This window comes from Esox lucius, chromosome 12 (assembly GCF_011004845.1).
Source record: "Esox lucius isolate fEsoLuc1 chromosome 12, fEsoLuc1.pri, whole genome shotgun sequence".
Taxonomy (NCBI): domain Eukaryota; kingdom Metazoa; phylum Chordata; class Actinopteri; order Esociformes; family Esocidae; genus Esox; species Esox lucius.
The window spans coordinates 1,687,885-1,703,065 of NC_047580.1; the positions used below are offsets into that span (position 1 = coordinate 1,687,885).

At 39.5% G+C, this 15,181-nt stretch overlaps 1 protein-coding gene across 3 annotated transcripts in view; it reads right to left on the bottom strand.

The window, feature by feature from the left end:
- Positions 1-3,321: 3,321 nt before the first annotated feature.
- elk1 (ETS transcription factor ELK1) overlaps positions 3,322-15,181 on the bottom strand; it is a 142,716-nt gene continuing 130,856 nt past the window's right edge. The window contains exons 9-10 of one of the 3 annotated variants that reach the window (XM_034295918.1): positions 7,975-8,100; positions 3,322-4,134 (exon numbers count right to left, since the gene is read on the bottom strand). In XM_034295918.1, coding sequence (XP_034151809.1) covers positions 4,024-4,134; positions 7,975-8,100 — 237 coding nt within the window. In that variant the 3' untranslated portion in view covers positions 3,322-4,023. Of the gene's footprint in view, positions 4,135-7,950; positions 8,101-15,181 lie in introns of all 3 variants that reach the window. The other 2 variants (XM_034295917.1, XM_029124085.2) reach the window with 2 other exon arrangements.

Sequence of the window (15,181 nt, forward strand, 5' to 3'; positions counted from 1 at the left end):
CGCAGGGTGGCTGGGCGATCCCTTAGAGATAGGGTGAGAAGCTCGGTCACCCGGGAGGAGCTCAGAGTAGAGCTGCTGCTCCTCCACATCGAGAGGAGTCAGCTGAGGTGGCTTGGGCATCTGTTTCGGACGTCTTCCCGGGAGGAGACCCCGGGGAAGACCTAGGACACGCTGGAGGGACTATGTCTCCCGGCTGGCCTGGGAACGCCTCGGTGTCTCCCGGAAGAGCTGGAGGAAGTGTCTGTGGAGAGGGAAGTCTGGGCATCTCTGCTTAGACTGCTGACCCCGTGACCCGGCCCCGGATAAGCGGAAGATGATCGATGGGTGGACAGGTAACAATAATCCATGTAATCCAGAATGGCCTTATTTTGATGTGAAGCTTAACGTATCTTTCTTAAAGTCTGGTATGAGACCTGCCATATTCGGCTCATGGTAAAAGAATCAATCAGAAAAGCTTTTCTGTTCCCTTCAAGATTTTATCTCGTCACAATTCTGGAGATGTATGCATTTATTACCTTGGGAAGCATACAAAATTACTGATATTTTAAAAACACTTTAAAAAGTGTCTTACATGCATGAATTCATCTATAAATGCAAAAGAAGGTACAAATATATAAATATCAAACATTATATTTATAATTCTATCTTGATAGAGCACAACTTTTTGAAATTAATGGTGCAAGCTGAAATACATGAAAAAAGTCAAGATAATACTATACTTTCTCTTTGAATGTTTGGGATGGAGATAGAGTTCCCTGTTCTGTTTGTGGTGGACATGAGTTTCCTGTTCGGTTTGGGTTGGAAATGGAGTTCCCTGTTCTGTTTGGGATGGGAATGGTGTTACCTGTTCTGTTTGGGGTAGAAATGGAGTTCCCTGTTCTGTTTGTGGTTGACATGAAGTTCCCTGTTGTTTGTGGTGGAGATGGGATTTCCTGTTCTGTTTTAGTGCCCTAAAAATGTGTACTGTATTATATATTTACATAGAAACAGAAACATCTCTAAATACACTGAACTGTATTACACATGACAGGTAACAAGTGATGACGCATAATTTTTTATTTTTGGTGTTATATCTTTTTTTGTGTGGTTTCAATTCAAATAAAATCAGTCTTACCTCTGTATAGTGCCATTCATTCTTTCAACTAGTTCATTTGTTTGAGGATGGTAAGGGGAGCAGAGGCTCTGTGTCATGCCCAGTAGTTCACAAACTCTTTTGTTGATCTTTTCATGGGGGGAGGGGGGGGGGTTGTTGGGTGGCTGTCATTGATTTATAGGATTCAAAGGTAAAATAGACACATTTTAATCTTAGACATTCACACAGACTAAAACATGTGATAACAACAGACACAATCATTATTTAAAGAAATTAAATAAGATTTACACCTGATTGACAAACTCTCGCCTTGATCTGTTAACATTCGTTTAGGAGCTCTAAACATGTAAAATGTCTTAGTTATACACAATGTCACTTCCACTGCAGTTTTGTCAGGAATGGGGAGTTAGTGAAATAATCAACAAGGATACAAATGTAATCGGTTTCCATTTGAGGTTCTTGTCAATTTCCCAACAAGGTCCTTACCAATCAGCTCCCATGGTTCCTTCTGTGATGGTAATTCCATCAGTGGACACTCATAAAGGAGTAAGTACAGAGACAAAATTATCTTGGCACAATTAACAGTTTATTTGCAAATAGAAAGACGTGTCAAAAGCTTACAGAATAATCATCTGAGGAGACTCTGAGGTAGATACATGAACAGTCCATATTTATTACAGATAAAAGGGGTGTGGTAAGTTACTGCCCTGCTGTCTTATGTCATATAGGTTTTACCCAAATGGTGGGCTGTCCCCCCACCTTATCCCTCCTGCCATAATGTTTACTGTTGTGTTTACCTAAAGAGGCCAATTGCCCCTGCTTCCCCCAAGGCCCACATTCCTAAGGAACAAAAGGACTGATGCCCTTATTAGGTTAAGCAGATAAACAATTGGTCAGAGTACGTAATAATCGATTGATATTATATACACTCACCTCATACTAATACTATGTTTGACCCCCTTTCGCCTTCAGAACTGCCTTAATTCTACATGGCATTTATTCAACAAGGTGCTGAAAGCATTCTTTAGAAATGTTGGCCCATATTGATAGGATAGCATCTTGCAGTTGATGGAGATTTGTGGGATGCACATCCAAGGCACGAAGCTCCCATTCCACCACATCTGGTGACTGTGGGGGCCATTTCAGTACAGTGAACTCATTGTCATGTTCAAGAAACCAATTTGAAATTGTTCGAGCTTTGTGACATGGTGCATTATCCTGCTGGAAGTAGCAATCAGAGGATGGGTACATGGTGGTCATAAAGGGATGGACATGGTCAGAAACAATGCTCAGGTAGGCCGTGGCATTTAAACGATGCCCTATTGGCACTAAGGGGCCTAAAGTGTGCCAAGAAAACATCCCCCACCACCACCAGCCTGCACAGGCATGATGGATCCATGTTCTCATTCTGTTTACGCCACATTCTGACTCTACCATCTGAATGTCTCAACAGAAATCGAGACTCATCAGACCAGGCAACATTCTTCCAGTCTTCATCTGTCCAATTTTTGTGAGCTTGTGCAAATTGTAGCCTCTTTTTCCTATTTGTAGTGGAGATGAGTGGTACCCGATGGGGTCTTCTGCTGTTGTAGCCCATCCGCCTCAAGGTTGTGCGTGTTGTGGCTTCACAAATGCTTTACTGCATACCTCGGTTGTAATGAGTGGTTATTTCAGTCAAAGTTGCTCTTCTATCAGCTTGAATCAGTCGGCCCATTCTCCTCTGACCTCTAGCATCAACAAGGCATTTTCGCCCACACGACTGCCGCATACTGGATGTTTTTCCCTTTTCACATCATTCACTGTAAACCCTAGAAATGGTAGTGCGTGAAAATCCCAGTAACTGAGCAGATTGTGAAATACTCAGACCGGCCCATCTGGCACCAACAACCATGCCACGCTCAATATTGCTTAAATCACCTTTCTTTCCCATTCTGACATTCAGTTTGGAGTTCAGGAGATTGTCTTGACCAGGACCACACCCCTAAATGCATTGAAGCAACTACCATGTGATTGGTTGATTAGATAATTGCATTAATGAGAAATTGAACAGGTGTTCCTAATAATCCTTTAGGTGAGTGTAGACATGTGTCACAAACAAAGACCAGAGTTACATATCAGGTAATAGATAAGCAAACATGTCTCAAATGTACATTAGTTCAAGAATTTCCATAACACTTCATCTACAGAAAATGTAATTAATGTTTATTTGATTATCATTTTGGTGTACAAAAACAAGTGTACATTAAGTATTCAGAAACTTTTCCCCATGTTTCGTTATGTTACAACCTTATTGTAAAATGTATTCAATAAATGTTTACCCTAATCTATCAACACATAATATTCTATAATGACAAAGGGAAAAAAAGATTATCAGGAATGTTCCCACAGCCTCCACAATCGGGAGGCACCCATTGGCATAGGGTGATGAGAGAACCTTGCAGAAGGACAAACAGCTCTGCAGCAATCAGGCCTAATAGACTGGCCTGATGGAAGGCACTCCTCCATAACAGGCATGACACCCCGCTTGGAGTTAGACAACACAGGACTGATTCAGGACAAGTCTCTGTATGTCCTTTAGTGGCCCAGCCAGAGTCCGGACTTCAATTAAACTGATGAAATACCTCTGGAGAGACGTGAATATGGTTTTGCAGCCATAGTATACTAATCCAGGTGTGCAAAGCTTATAGTGTCTTACTCAAAAAGATCCTAGGCTGTAATCTCGGCCAAGGGTGCTTCAACAAAGAATTGTCTGAATGCTTAAGTAAATGTTTTTTTTTTTTTTTTTACATTTACAAACATTTCTAAAAACCCGTTTTACTTCATCATTAAAAAATATTGTGTCTATACTGAAGATGGAAAAATAAACGTTATTCATTTTAGAATCAGGATGTAACATAAAATGTGCAAAAGGTGAAGGGGTCTGATAACGTTTAGAATGCACTGTATAATGCCAGGTACAACTTCAAACATGCTATGGGAGTGAATTTCTCCTCTTGTTTAATTGAAATCTTCTTTCCTTGACGGGTAGGGCACTGTGTTACCTGCAGATACATTGACAGTAAAAGAATGCATCAGGTAAATACACAATTTAAGTCTGTGACAACCAAGACATTTCATACATTTAAAAAATGTTCAAGACATTTCAGAAAATATGATTTCACATGTGTAAGTCTGATTAAAGTAAACAGTTTCAAGGAACATTTTCATTGCAAAAAGGAAATCAGTGATTGTGGGGCACTGTCTGACTTCATGTTGTGTACACTGTTGAGGCAAAACATTATAAACACCTGCCTAATATGCTGTAGGTCCTGCAACGATGTTTAGGTAGGTGGCACATGTCAAATTGACATCCACATGAATGCCCAGACCCAAGGATTCCCTACAGAACGTTGTTCAGAGCATCACACTCCCTCCACCGGCTTGTCGTCTTCCTACAGTGCATCCTGGTGCCGTTACTTCCCCTGGTAAACGTTGCACACGTACACGGCCGTCCATGTGATGTATAAGAAAACTAGACTCATCGGACCAAGCAACATTCTTCCACTGCTCTAAGGTACCGTTCTCACACGTGGCAATTGTAAGTGCTTTCGATGATGGACGGGGTCATCATAGGCACTCTGACTGGTCTGAAGCACTTTGTGATGTGACACATTCCTCCCGAAACCATGATTAAAAATTTTGAAATTATGTTGGTTCGGACCCAACGGGATAGACTTTATTGCCCTTGTGCATCGATGAGCCCTCGGACCACTGTCCATAGGTACACTGTCGTTAGGTATTTTCACCCACAAAATATAACTCTAGTTATTGTTTTGCATGGGTTAATTAAACACATCAAAATGCACTCACCTACTTGTCAATATCTATGCTCATTCCAGGCCAAAAATATCTAGATTAAATTGCTGCTCTGGTCTGAAGTCTGCCACAGTGTGCTCCAATAGCACTAGAATAAAATTCAAGGAAGAGGTGATTCGCCTGGTCAGCACCCACCACCACCACCACCTTCAACCTAAGTGAATGCTCTGTTCCCATTTTCTTTGAATAATACAGCTCACCATCTTACAAAATAACAAAATATGCAGAAGACATGAGTGAACATGACTGAACATTTAAAAAATGTGACTGACAAATAATATTTAGCCTACTTTAAAAAACATTTTTATTTATTTAATCATAAAAAATATGAATTAAAAGATAAACATAGACATAAATAACTCCATTTAGTTGTGTATTCTGTTAGAAATTAATCAAGTACTTGGGTACTTTACATATTTTTGCACTGCAAGCTGGGACACTTCTGTTAGTGGAACATTTTGTGACTACCCTTCAACAATTTGGGGTGTAGTACATGTCAATCAAGAATTGATACACTTTATGCTGTGCTGAAGTAAATTATGTTCATATTGTGTGTCCCCAAAGAGATGAGAGTTTGGCCCAGGGATAGTGCCTGGGAAGCAATTGAAGCCTGAAGTGCCAGCAGCCTTTTTGGTTTTACCCTCTAGCGGACTATATTAATAAAGCTTCTGATCACTTCACTCTGACTACACCTGCCACTACAATATATAATAATACATTTTTTCTCAAGCAATTTGGCACATTTCCTGAAAAAACAATACATTATAAACTCTAAGTACAATCCTCACATGAACAATTAACACAACACTCTTATAACACTCATTAATGAAAAAAATCGTTGTCACCAAAATATTAATAATCGCTTAAACCAAGACAATCAAAATGCTAAGACATATTGTGAAAGGACTGTATTCTTAAGGTAGCCACTAGAAAACACTGTCAACTTACTGTTAAAAAAGTCATGGCACACACTATAATATTAACAATACATATATTCATACACAGCACAAAAACAAAATGAAACAAAATGATGTACATTACACTTTTTAAAATAACAAGTTAATCAACCTCATGGATCATCCAATATCCCCTCTCTGTCTGACCACAACATTTAATCTATTCCACACCTGATATTCTCCCTTGCAATGCAACACAGGAAAAATATTCTGGCATGATGCACTGTAATACCCCTTCCTCTCCTCCTAACCCTACCACCACCTACTCTAATAGCCCTTCCCCTCCCCATCACCATACCCAGGCTTCCAAAGTAACTTCTGAACTGTGTACATCAGTATCAGCTCCACTATGGGAATCTTTTGGAGTCGAATACATCTCTTGTATATTCATAATCCTTTTAAAGTAAAACTATTCAGGGCAATCCTCATCTACTAAACACACACACACAAACACTTGTATAATTGATACATTTTTTGATATTCTCTTAATTTGGAAGGTTTGTGCAATTCTGCTGGTGGCTGACTGAAATGGCACCCCCCTTGTTGATAAAAAAGGATTATGGAAGGTTTGGATACTTTGTTTATTAGAGCTTCAGACTTTGTACATGTTCCAGCTGGCCGTCTACAGATGGAACTGTTTGGTGAATCTCTGATCACCTCTGTTAATGTGACCATGATGAATATAATGAACACACATTTGGTTGGTTACTTGAAAGTATTATGCAGAGTAATGTTGAGCTTTTGGTTGATTAATCTCTAGAGCTAGTGGTACAAGTTGTCAACAACCGTGAGGGAGGAGGGGGCGTGCGACGTAAGCCCCAAACACTTTTGATAGATCAGATTATCACAAAGAAAAGAAAACATTTATATGTGGTGTTGAATAATTATTCTACATGCTTTTCAGTTTGTTTGATGGGTATGTTGAACCCACAAGTACACACATAATGAGGCCATGGCTAGTGGATGTGAGTTACATACGGATGCTGGTTTATCGTTAGATGGCATTCACAGGTATTGGTCAGTTTGTAGTCTTTCACTGGACCCGCGACTGGCTTTACTAAGTTTCAAAATAGGGCGAGGACCCACATCCTAGAACTGTCTATGTATTTACACGACAAGGTGAAACAAGGTGATCATGGTTGTAAAAATAGCTGTAGCGTGTGTCTTCATACAGATTGTCATAACCGGCCTCAGAACACAAAGCAGTGCCCGTATTGTAAGCGAATATGTTATTCTGTCTTTTGTTACAGCCATCATAAAGTCTTGAAGTTCCACAAAGTTGCAGGTCATTGGATTAGTATGTGTGACCATAAGAAATACTGTGTTGATTGTGGCTGTCAATACAACGTTAGTATCGCCAACTATAAATCGCACAAGTGCATGTGCCCCAATTGTAACATGGATCTGACGTTACAATTGGTTAGGGAAACAAGAACAGTGCTCCTGACTGCCAGAATGAGAGTCCATCCATACTGTTAAGGTTGTGTCCACCCCTGAATCCTCAGCCATCTCTCTAGCTAGGGTGGTCAATCCTTCAAGTGCCATAGTTACCGATCCATCTGGCGCTGTATTATTAGGAATAAAGGTACAACACATAGATCCAAACATAACACCTACACCTCCTTTCTCAGCTAAGAGCTTATCAAAGGTCAGGTCATCAAACTCGTTGCTGGAGTTTGTTCAGCTAGTCCTTTTATAGCATCCCTAGTATAATTACAGTATTTTCCGTCTCCAGCATGGGTCAATTTCAAAAGTAAGAGTATTCCTTTTTTCTAGCTGTACCTGGTACACCTCACCTCCCACTACCCCAACAAGCAAAAAGCAAAAATAATATGGCCAACATGGGGATAAGGACCATCCTATGAACCGAGGGCTCTTGTTTCTTCATAGGGTTTGAGACAGTGGTTCACTATAAGAGCCACTCTCTTTGTAGCCCTGACTTCCCCCTCAGTTCTATGATGTGCCTACCTTCTCTGATCTCTCTCTTATCTCTACCATCTTACAGTGGATGATGTGTATCAAAATAGCTTGTTCTTTAGTTCTTACTGCAAAAGGGGTTGTTATCAACACCTGATATGGGCCCTCCCACGTTGGTGTCTTCGAGTTCTTTCTCTTAACCACCTGGATGAGGACCCAACAACCAGGCTGTACCACGTGGTCTTGAATCGTCTGGTCACTGGCTTGTGGAGCTGCAACCTTGGAGACAAGATCTTTTTTAGTTAGTAAATTCCTCATATATTCTGCTACTGTCCCCTCTGCTTTATTCATATCATTCTTAAAATGCGTTAGGGATGGTATTATATAAGTTCTTCCATGCATCATTTGGAATGGTGATACTCCTCTCGAGCTTGGAGTAATATGTAAGGCTAAAATCACCAATGGAAGACACAACCCAATTCCTTCCCTTTCTGCAAATGCCTTTCTTAATCTACTCATTATTGATCCATTCGTTCTTTCAATTAATCCCGCTGATTGAAGGTGATAGGAACAATACATTTTGAGTTCTATTTTCAAATACGCCGCTAAATTTGTTATGACCTTATTTACAAAATGTGCCCCATTATCTGAATACATATTTTCTCTACACAAGGGTTTAGCGACTCAAATTGCGTCAGCGTTTCTTGTTGGGAATACGTCAACCCATTTTGTGTAAGTGTCAATTACTGTTTAAAAGCACAATTTCTTTCCCTCGCATAAGGATAACTCTATAAAATCTATTTCTATATTCTGAAAAGGGTATTCTGAGGTTGGACATTTTCCCAATTCTCGTTTTATTCACTCCTGGGTGTTATGTTTGGCGCAGACATCACATGTAGCACAATTTTGTTTTTAGGTAAGTTATCAGGCCATATGCGGTGAACACCTTGTTCACCATATCATACATCCCCCCCTGTTGACACATGGCTTGCTCCATGTGTCAATAATGCTACATATCGGTATAATGATTTGGGTAAGATACATTTTCCTATAGGTCATCTCCATAGGAAGTCTTCTGTTTTAGTTGTTCCCTTGGTTTTCCATTTATTTTGTCTACTCTAGGAGCATTTGTTTGTATTTCTTTTAATAGTTCTAAAGTTAACTCTTGTTCAAGGGTAATGTAAATATTGTCTTTGGTATGGTCTATATGACGATTTAGGGGATACTGAAACTGGTAGTAGTCCTTTTATCAATCCCACATCTGCTACTCCCTTTGACCACAAAGTCTATGGTATAGCTTTTAAGAATCTTCCTTTTCCTCAGTCAGTCCCGTTAAACACTCTACTGCTTGGGAGGGTTGCAATACTTGGTTTCACTGTGATTCAGAGTTTCCCGCAAGTTGTGTGCTTGGAGTTGCTGTAGTTCACCAGTTCAATTTGATTGAGAAGATGCCCTTATCTTTACAGTAAAATTGGTTTCGCCGAAGTCAGTCATGCTGTCTAGCATCTCAGGAAACAAAATAACCCACATCCTGCCACTTTGCGGTCTTGTGCTTACTAACGGAGATATGAGGGGCAGTGTTTCCTCGATATAGGGCTCGATGTTCTGGAGTCAAATACACTAGTATTCCAAAATAAGTCTGTAAGTGTTAAAATATCTCCCTTTAATATCCCCATCTGTTCTTCAAATCTACAGTGGGGATACTATTTCCTGTAGTTCATGACCAGGTTTGCACACACTGCAGCAAGGATTTTGGCCCACTCCTCCATACAGACCTTCTCCTGATCGTTCAGGTTTAGGGGCTGTCACTGAGCAATACGGACTTTCAGCTCCCTCCAAAGATATTGGGTTCAGGTCTGGAGACTGGCTAGGCCACTCCAGGACCTTGAGATGCTTCGTAGTTGCCCTGGCTGTGTGTTTTCGGGTCGTTGTCATGCTGGAAGACCCATCTTCAATGCTCTTACTGAGGGAAGGAGGTTGTTGGCCAAGATCTCACGATACATGGCCCCATCCATCCTCCCCTCAATATGATGCAGTCGTCCTGGTGTTCTTGGGGTTGAACTCATCCTTCTTCCTCCAAACACGGCGGATGGAGTTTAGACAAAAAGCTCTATTTTTGTCTCATCAGACCACATGACCTTCTCCCATTCCTCCTCTGGATCATCCAGATGGTCATTGGCAAACTTCAGACGGGCCTGGACATGCGCTGGCTTGGGCAGGGGGACCTTGCGTGAGCTGCAGGATTTTAATCCATGACAGCGTAGAGGAGAACAGGAGGGCTTCTTAAAGAAAAACTAACAGGTCTGTGAGAGCCAGAATTCTTACTGGTTGGTAGGTGATCAAATACTTATGTCATGCAATAAAATGTTGATTAATTATAAAGAAATCATACAATGTGATATTCTGGATTTTTGTTTTAGATTCCGCCACTCACAGTTGAAGTGTACCTATGATAAAAATTACAGACCTCTACATGCTTTGTAAGTAGGAAAACCTGCAAAATCAGCAGTTCTCCCCACTGTATTTACAAAATACTGGTGAAGTTGGTGATTTTGGCACATTCTATGCAATTATTATGGCAGGCGTGGATACTTTGACTGTTTGAGCTTCAGACTTTGTACACGAGCCTGGTGATCGTCTGCAGATTAAGTTGATTGGTGAATCTGTGATAGCCCCTGTACATGTGACCATGAGAGCGGATGAATATAATGAAAGCACTTTTGGTAATTTACTTGAAAGTGTTATGCAGAGTAATGCTGAGATTATGATTGATGAATCACTAGAGCTGGTGGTACAAATTGTCAAAAACAGTGTGGATGGTGCCCCGCGACTTAAAGCTCAAACACAGTTGATAGACCAGATTATCAATAAAAAAAATAAGGCATTTATATGTAGCTGTGAATAATGATTGTTCATGTTTTTTTGCTTGTTATATGGGTATGTTGAACCCACAGTACACATATGCTGAGGCCCTGGTTAGTGGTCGTGAGTTACATATGGGGGCTGGTTTAGGTTTAGATATTGTGTGGCATTCACAAATATTTTTCAGTTTGAAGAAATGACAGGGTGTAAAATTGTCGTCTTTCATCGAACACGGGATAGTCACTTCAAAACAGCGATGACACCCACCCTAGAACCGTCTTTATTTACTTACATGATAACCATTTCTATAGGGGGTGCCGAATGTCAAAGTTAGTTAATATTTTTTTAGCTGATACATTTTCAACATTTAGCTCACTTTCCTCACATTTAGCGCATTTTCCTCACATTTGAGACAGAAATTATATATATATATTATATCTAAATATTAAATCTAAATGTTAAATATATATCTAAATGTTAAATGTTAAATCTAAATGTTAAATTTATATCTTAATGTTAAATCTAGATGTTATATCTAAATCTAAATCTTAAATATATATCTAAATCTAAATCTTAAATATATATCTAAATGTTAAATCTAAATATTATATCTAAATGTGTCGCCAAGTGTAAAGCTAAATATTTAGAACATATTCAAATCCTCAAGGAAAACACGCCCACTGCAGTGGCGTCAAATCGCGCTGCACCCCCCCAACCCCTTCCCCGCTCCCACCCCACACTATGAGGCTGTGGTGAAAGCAAAGGACTTAGGTGAAAGGCAGGCATGGCCGGTTCCCCAGATAGCAGAAAATATCTGCATGGCTTCTTTTTGCCACCGGCCCTAAGCTGTCGGCTGTAGGTGTGTCCGGCTGGCGGGGATGAAACGTTTGCCGCCGAATACGTCACTCCTTTTTCTCCCTTTTCGCGGTCTAATGGACCGCGGCCCGGCTGGCGACGATGCTTCAATTGTGATCCTGCCACTAAACTATACCCTTTGTTAGATTTTAAAATTTCTGTTCCCTCTTTCTCAGAACCAGGTTTCTCCCCAGTAATCCAGACTCCACTTCAAAGTGCCAAGAGTTTGAGTACAAGTAAGTGATGTTATTTGTGACGTTTTTTGTCTTGGAAACTATTGCTTCTATTTAAGATTAGGAATCCTTTTATCCATAATCTGTTTTTCATTAGGGCACTTTACTTTCTGGATGAAAGGTGTCGAGGTGTGTTGTACATTCCATTAGCTTTGCACAGTTCAGTTATTGTTTCATTACTGAATATGCAATCTCTGCAGTAAAATTAAAGCTGTTATGTTTGTTCCCCCAGCTTGTCAAGTACTAAGCTTTACACGCCCAGCAGCAAATTTGCCCTGGCAGCATATGGGTGAAAACGCTGTAGGTATGTAATATGTTGCGCTAAACTAAGTGTTCCATTTAAGTCCAATTCATTAAATGTATGCTACTGACACCCCAGCATCACTGAGAACTGGAACCCTTTCTTTTTCCTGCAGTCAGTAACATCAAGAAGCCAGAAGTGCCAGACTACACTCACCCAATCCACACTTCACTTTTTTGTTTTTTAACTTTAGTATTGGCTTATTTCATTCCGTCAGTGCTTAACGATTCTATTATAGTTTGTAAATCCTATTTCATATCTGTGATACTGCACATTAACTACCAAAATTCGACTTTCATTCCATCAGTGTGCTTAACTGTTATTCTATTAATAATAGCTTGGAAATACTATTTCATACCTCATACTTGATATTGCACATTACCTGGTACCAAATATTCTACTTACTCTGTTTTTAACATTAGCTTTTTTCATTCCGTCACAGTGCTTAACTGTTATTTTATTGTTAAATATAGCTTGTAAATCCTTGTACCACAGGTCAGCATTGCAGTTATAATGGTCTGTTCTACTACTGTTTTTACTGCAGTATTTTTTATATATATATGTCAAGTTTTATTTATCACAGATACAAGACACACTGGTCTTATTGCAGCACAGTGTAAATCTTGTGCCCCCGGTCAGCAATGCCATTATAATGGTCTATTCTACTCCAGAGCTTTACTCTAAATTATTACCATTTATCCTATTGTTAGAAATGGCTTGAAAATGTGATGTTATATTGATTTATTTGGTATCCTGCACATACTTTGGTACCAAATATCCTCATTACTTGTTATAAGGTTTACTGGTAATTCTTTTCATCCCAGAGCTGACCTCTTTACATTATTAACAATGATTGTGTTTAAGTGTTATAATTTGCTTGTAAGGCAGTTTTTTTAAACAATATTTAATTGGAAACCTGCATGTTCTGTAGTGTGTGTATTTATATATTTTTTCTGTTATTTATATATATCTTGTTTCAATGACAGTTACTGTACTTTGAAATATGGAATTAAAACGCCAAATGGAAATTTGTCTGGTTTGATCAATCATTATTCTTGATAAACTGCATGCTATAAATATTTTATATATATATGTGTATATAAATATATATATATATATATATACACACAGGCCGGAGATCGCTCGAAAATAGCGTTTGCCTTCGACGGTCCACGGAAGGGCCACCTTCGGTATAATGGAACAAAGGCAGTAGGAAGGAACACGTGTTTGCGATTAATACATTCTGACGCTTCTACTGCCTTTGGAGGACCACCGCTGGTCTGCCGACTCATTGCTATCTGGGCTAGACATAGAGAACCGGCCATGCCTGCCTTGCAACTAAGTCTTTTGCTTTCACCACAGCGTCTTAGTGTGGGGTGGGAGCGGGGGAGGGGTCGGGGGCGGTGCAGCACAATTTGAAGCCACTGCAGTGGGCGTGGTTTCCTAGGGGATTTGAACATTTTCTAAATATTTAGCTTTACACTTGGCGACACATTTAGATATAACATTTATATTTAAGATTTAGATATATATTTAAGATTTAGATTTAGATTTAACATTTAGATTTAGATCTAACATTTTGATTTAACATTTAAATATAGATTTAACATTTAGATATATATTTAACATTTATATTTATATATAAGGGTGTTGTAATATCACCAATCTATCAACCAATCTAGAGGTTTTCTACTACCGTTACTGAGCGTTGCAGTTCCATTCCTAACCAGTCTAATTGCATCGAGACAAGATTAAACAACATGGATCATGCTCAGAAAATGTTTCTGGTGCCACAACATCAGTTAGAAAAACTTAAAAATGATTTTGACTCATCAATTCGCAATATACTGTTGAAGCATGATATGGATTTACATGAGAAAGCTAAAAGATACTCTACCATTTTTGACTGTTGTGAGACAGGGGTATCTTGATACACTGACTTTAAGTCTACCCGAGTCTGAGACTGGGACTGATGTAGTAAATGTGCCTGAAACTAAGCAAACTTTTGACCAAAATGTTATTCTTGTTGATGACATTTTGGATAATGTGCCTGCGAGGCGTAGGAAGAATGTTGAATATATTGAATATATATCTTAATAGAATGCACAGGTCTAAAGATTTGCTTTATGTAATTCAATTCATTTTCAAAGGAGAGATAATCAAAGGTTCACACCTGTTGGATCTGGTTAAAAGTGTGACAGCAACCACAAAAATTGCTGACGATAGAAGGCTGTTGGGGTGGTGGGTGTTTTTAGAGTCCATGGCATGCCTTAACATGCCTTTTACAACTATTCCAAATGCGCTTGTAAGGTAAAATCAATTTGTATAAACAAACGTCTTGCGACACAATGGATCATTTAGCCACTCCCCCAGCAACTGGTTATCAACCATCCAAAGCTTTCTTTGTACCCCCTACCACGGACCCCACAAAATGGTTTCCATTTCAATGTGTTTTTATTTTATTATTTTTTATCATTTGTGATTCATTGTCAAAGTGTATGTTTTACCTTGAATCATTGTTTTATGAAAAATACTATGTAAACATTGATGTGGTTGAACTGTATTACAGTTCTCACAGGTTTGCAGAAAGGCAGTGATTGACGAAAGTCCGGGGGGTTTCCAAAACTGTCATAAAACCTTCCAGTGCCATCGTCTGTAATGTAAATTGCCAGCCAGTGCTCCCCAGGATGATTGCTCGGATGTGTATATACAATCATCATTGATGCAACATCTCGAACTGGTCCACTAGGCACACCATTGAAATGAGTCCTAGATGAAAATTGGTTCACCACACCGGTTTACTCTGCGGTATTCATTTCCACACCATTTTCCTAATAGTAGTCAACCATGACTTGTCACCGGTTTGACTCTTCGATAATGGAGTCAAAGATTGAATAAAAAACCAAATTAACTGTGTGGGGCAGTGGTTGTCTGAACATCATCTCAAATCCTACATTCGCTGACTTTATCAAGGATAGGTGCTGACCACATTCCTCATCTGGCGCGCAGTTGAATGCTTAAAGGGCATAGCTGTGTAAGAAGTCAGACCTGTCAATAGCCAAGGCTTGGTCCTTTAGGTGTTTTCCTGAAGCTAAGGCCAATTGGTAAA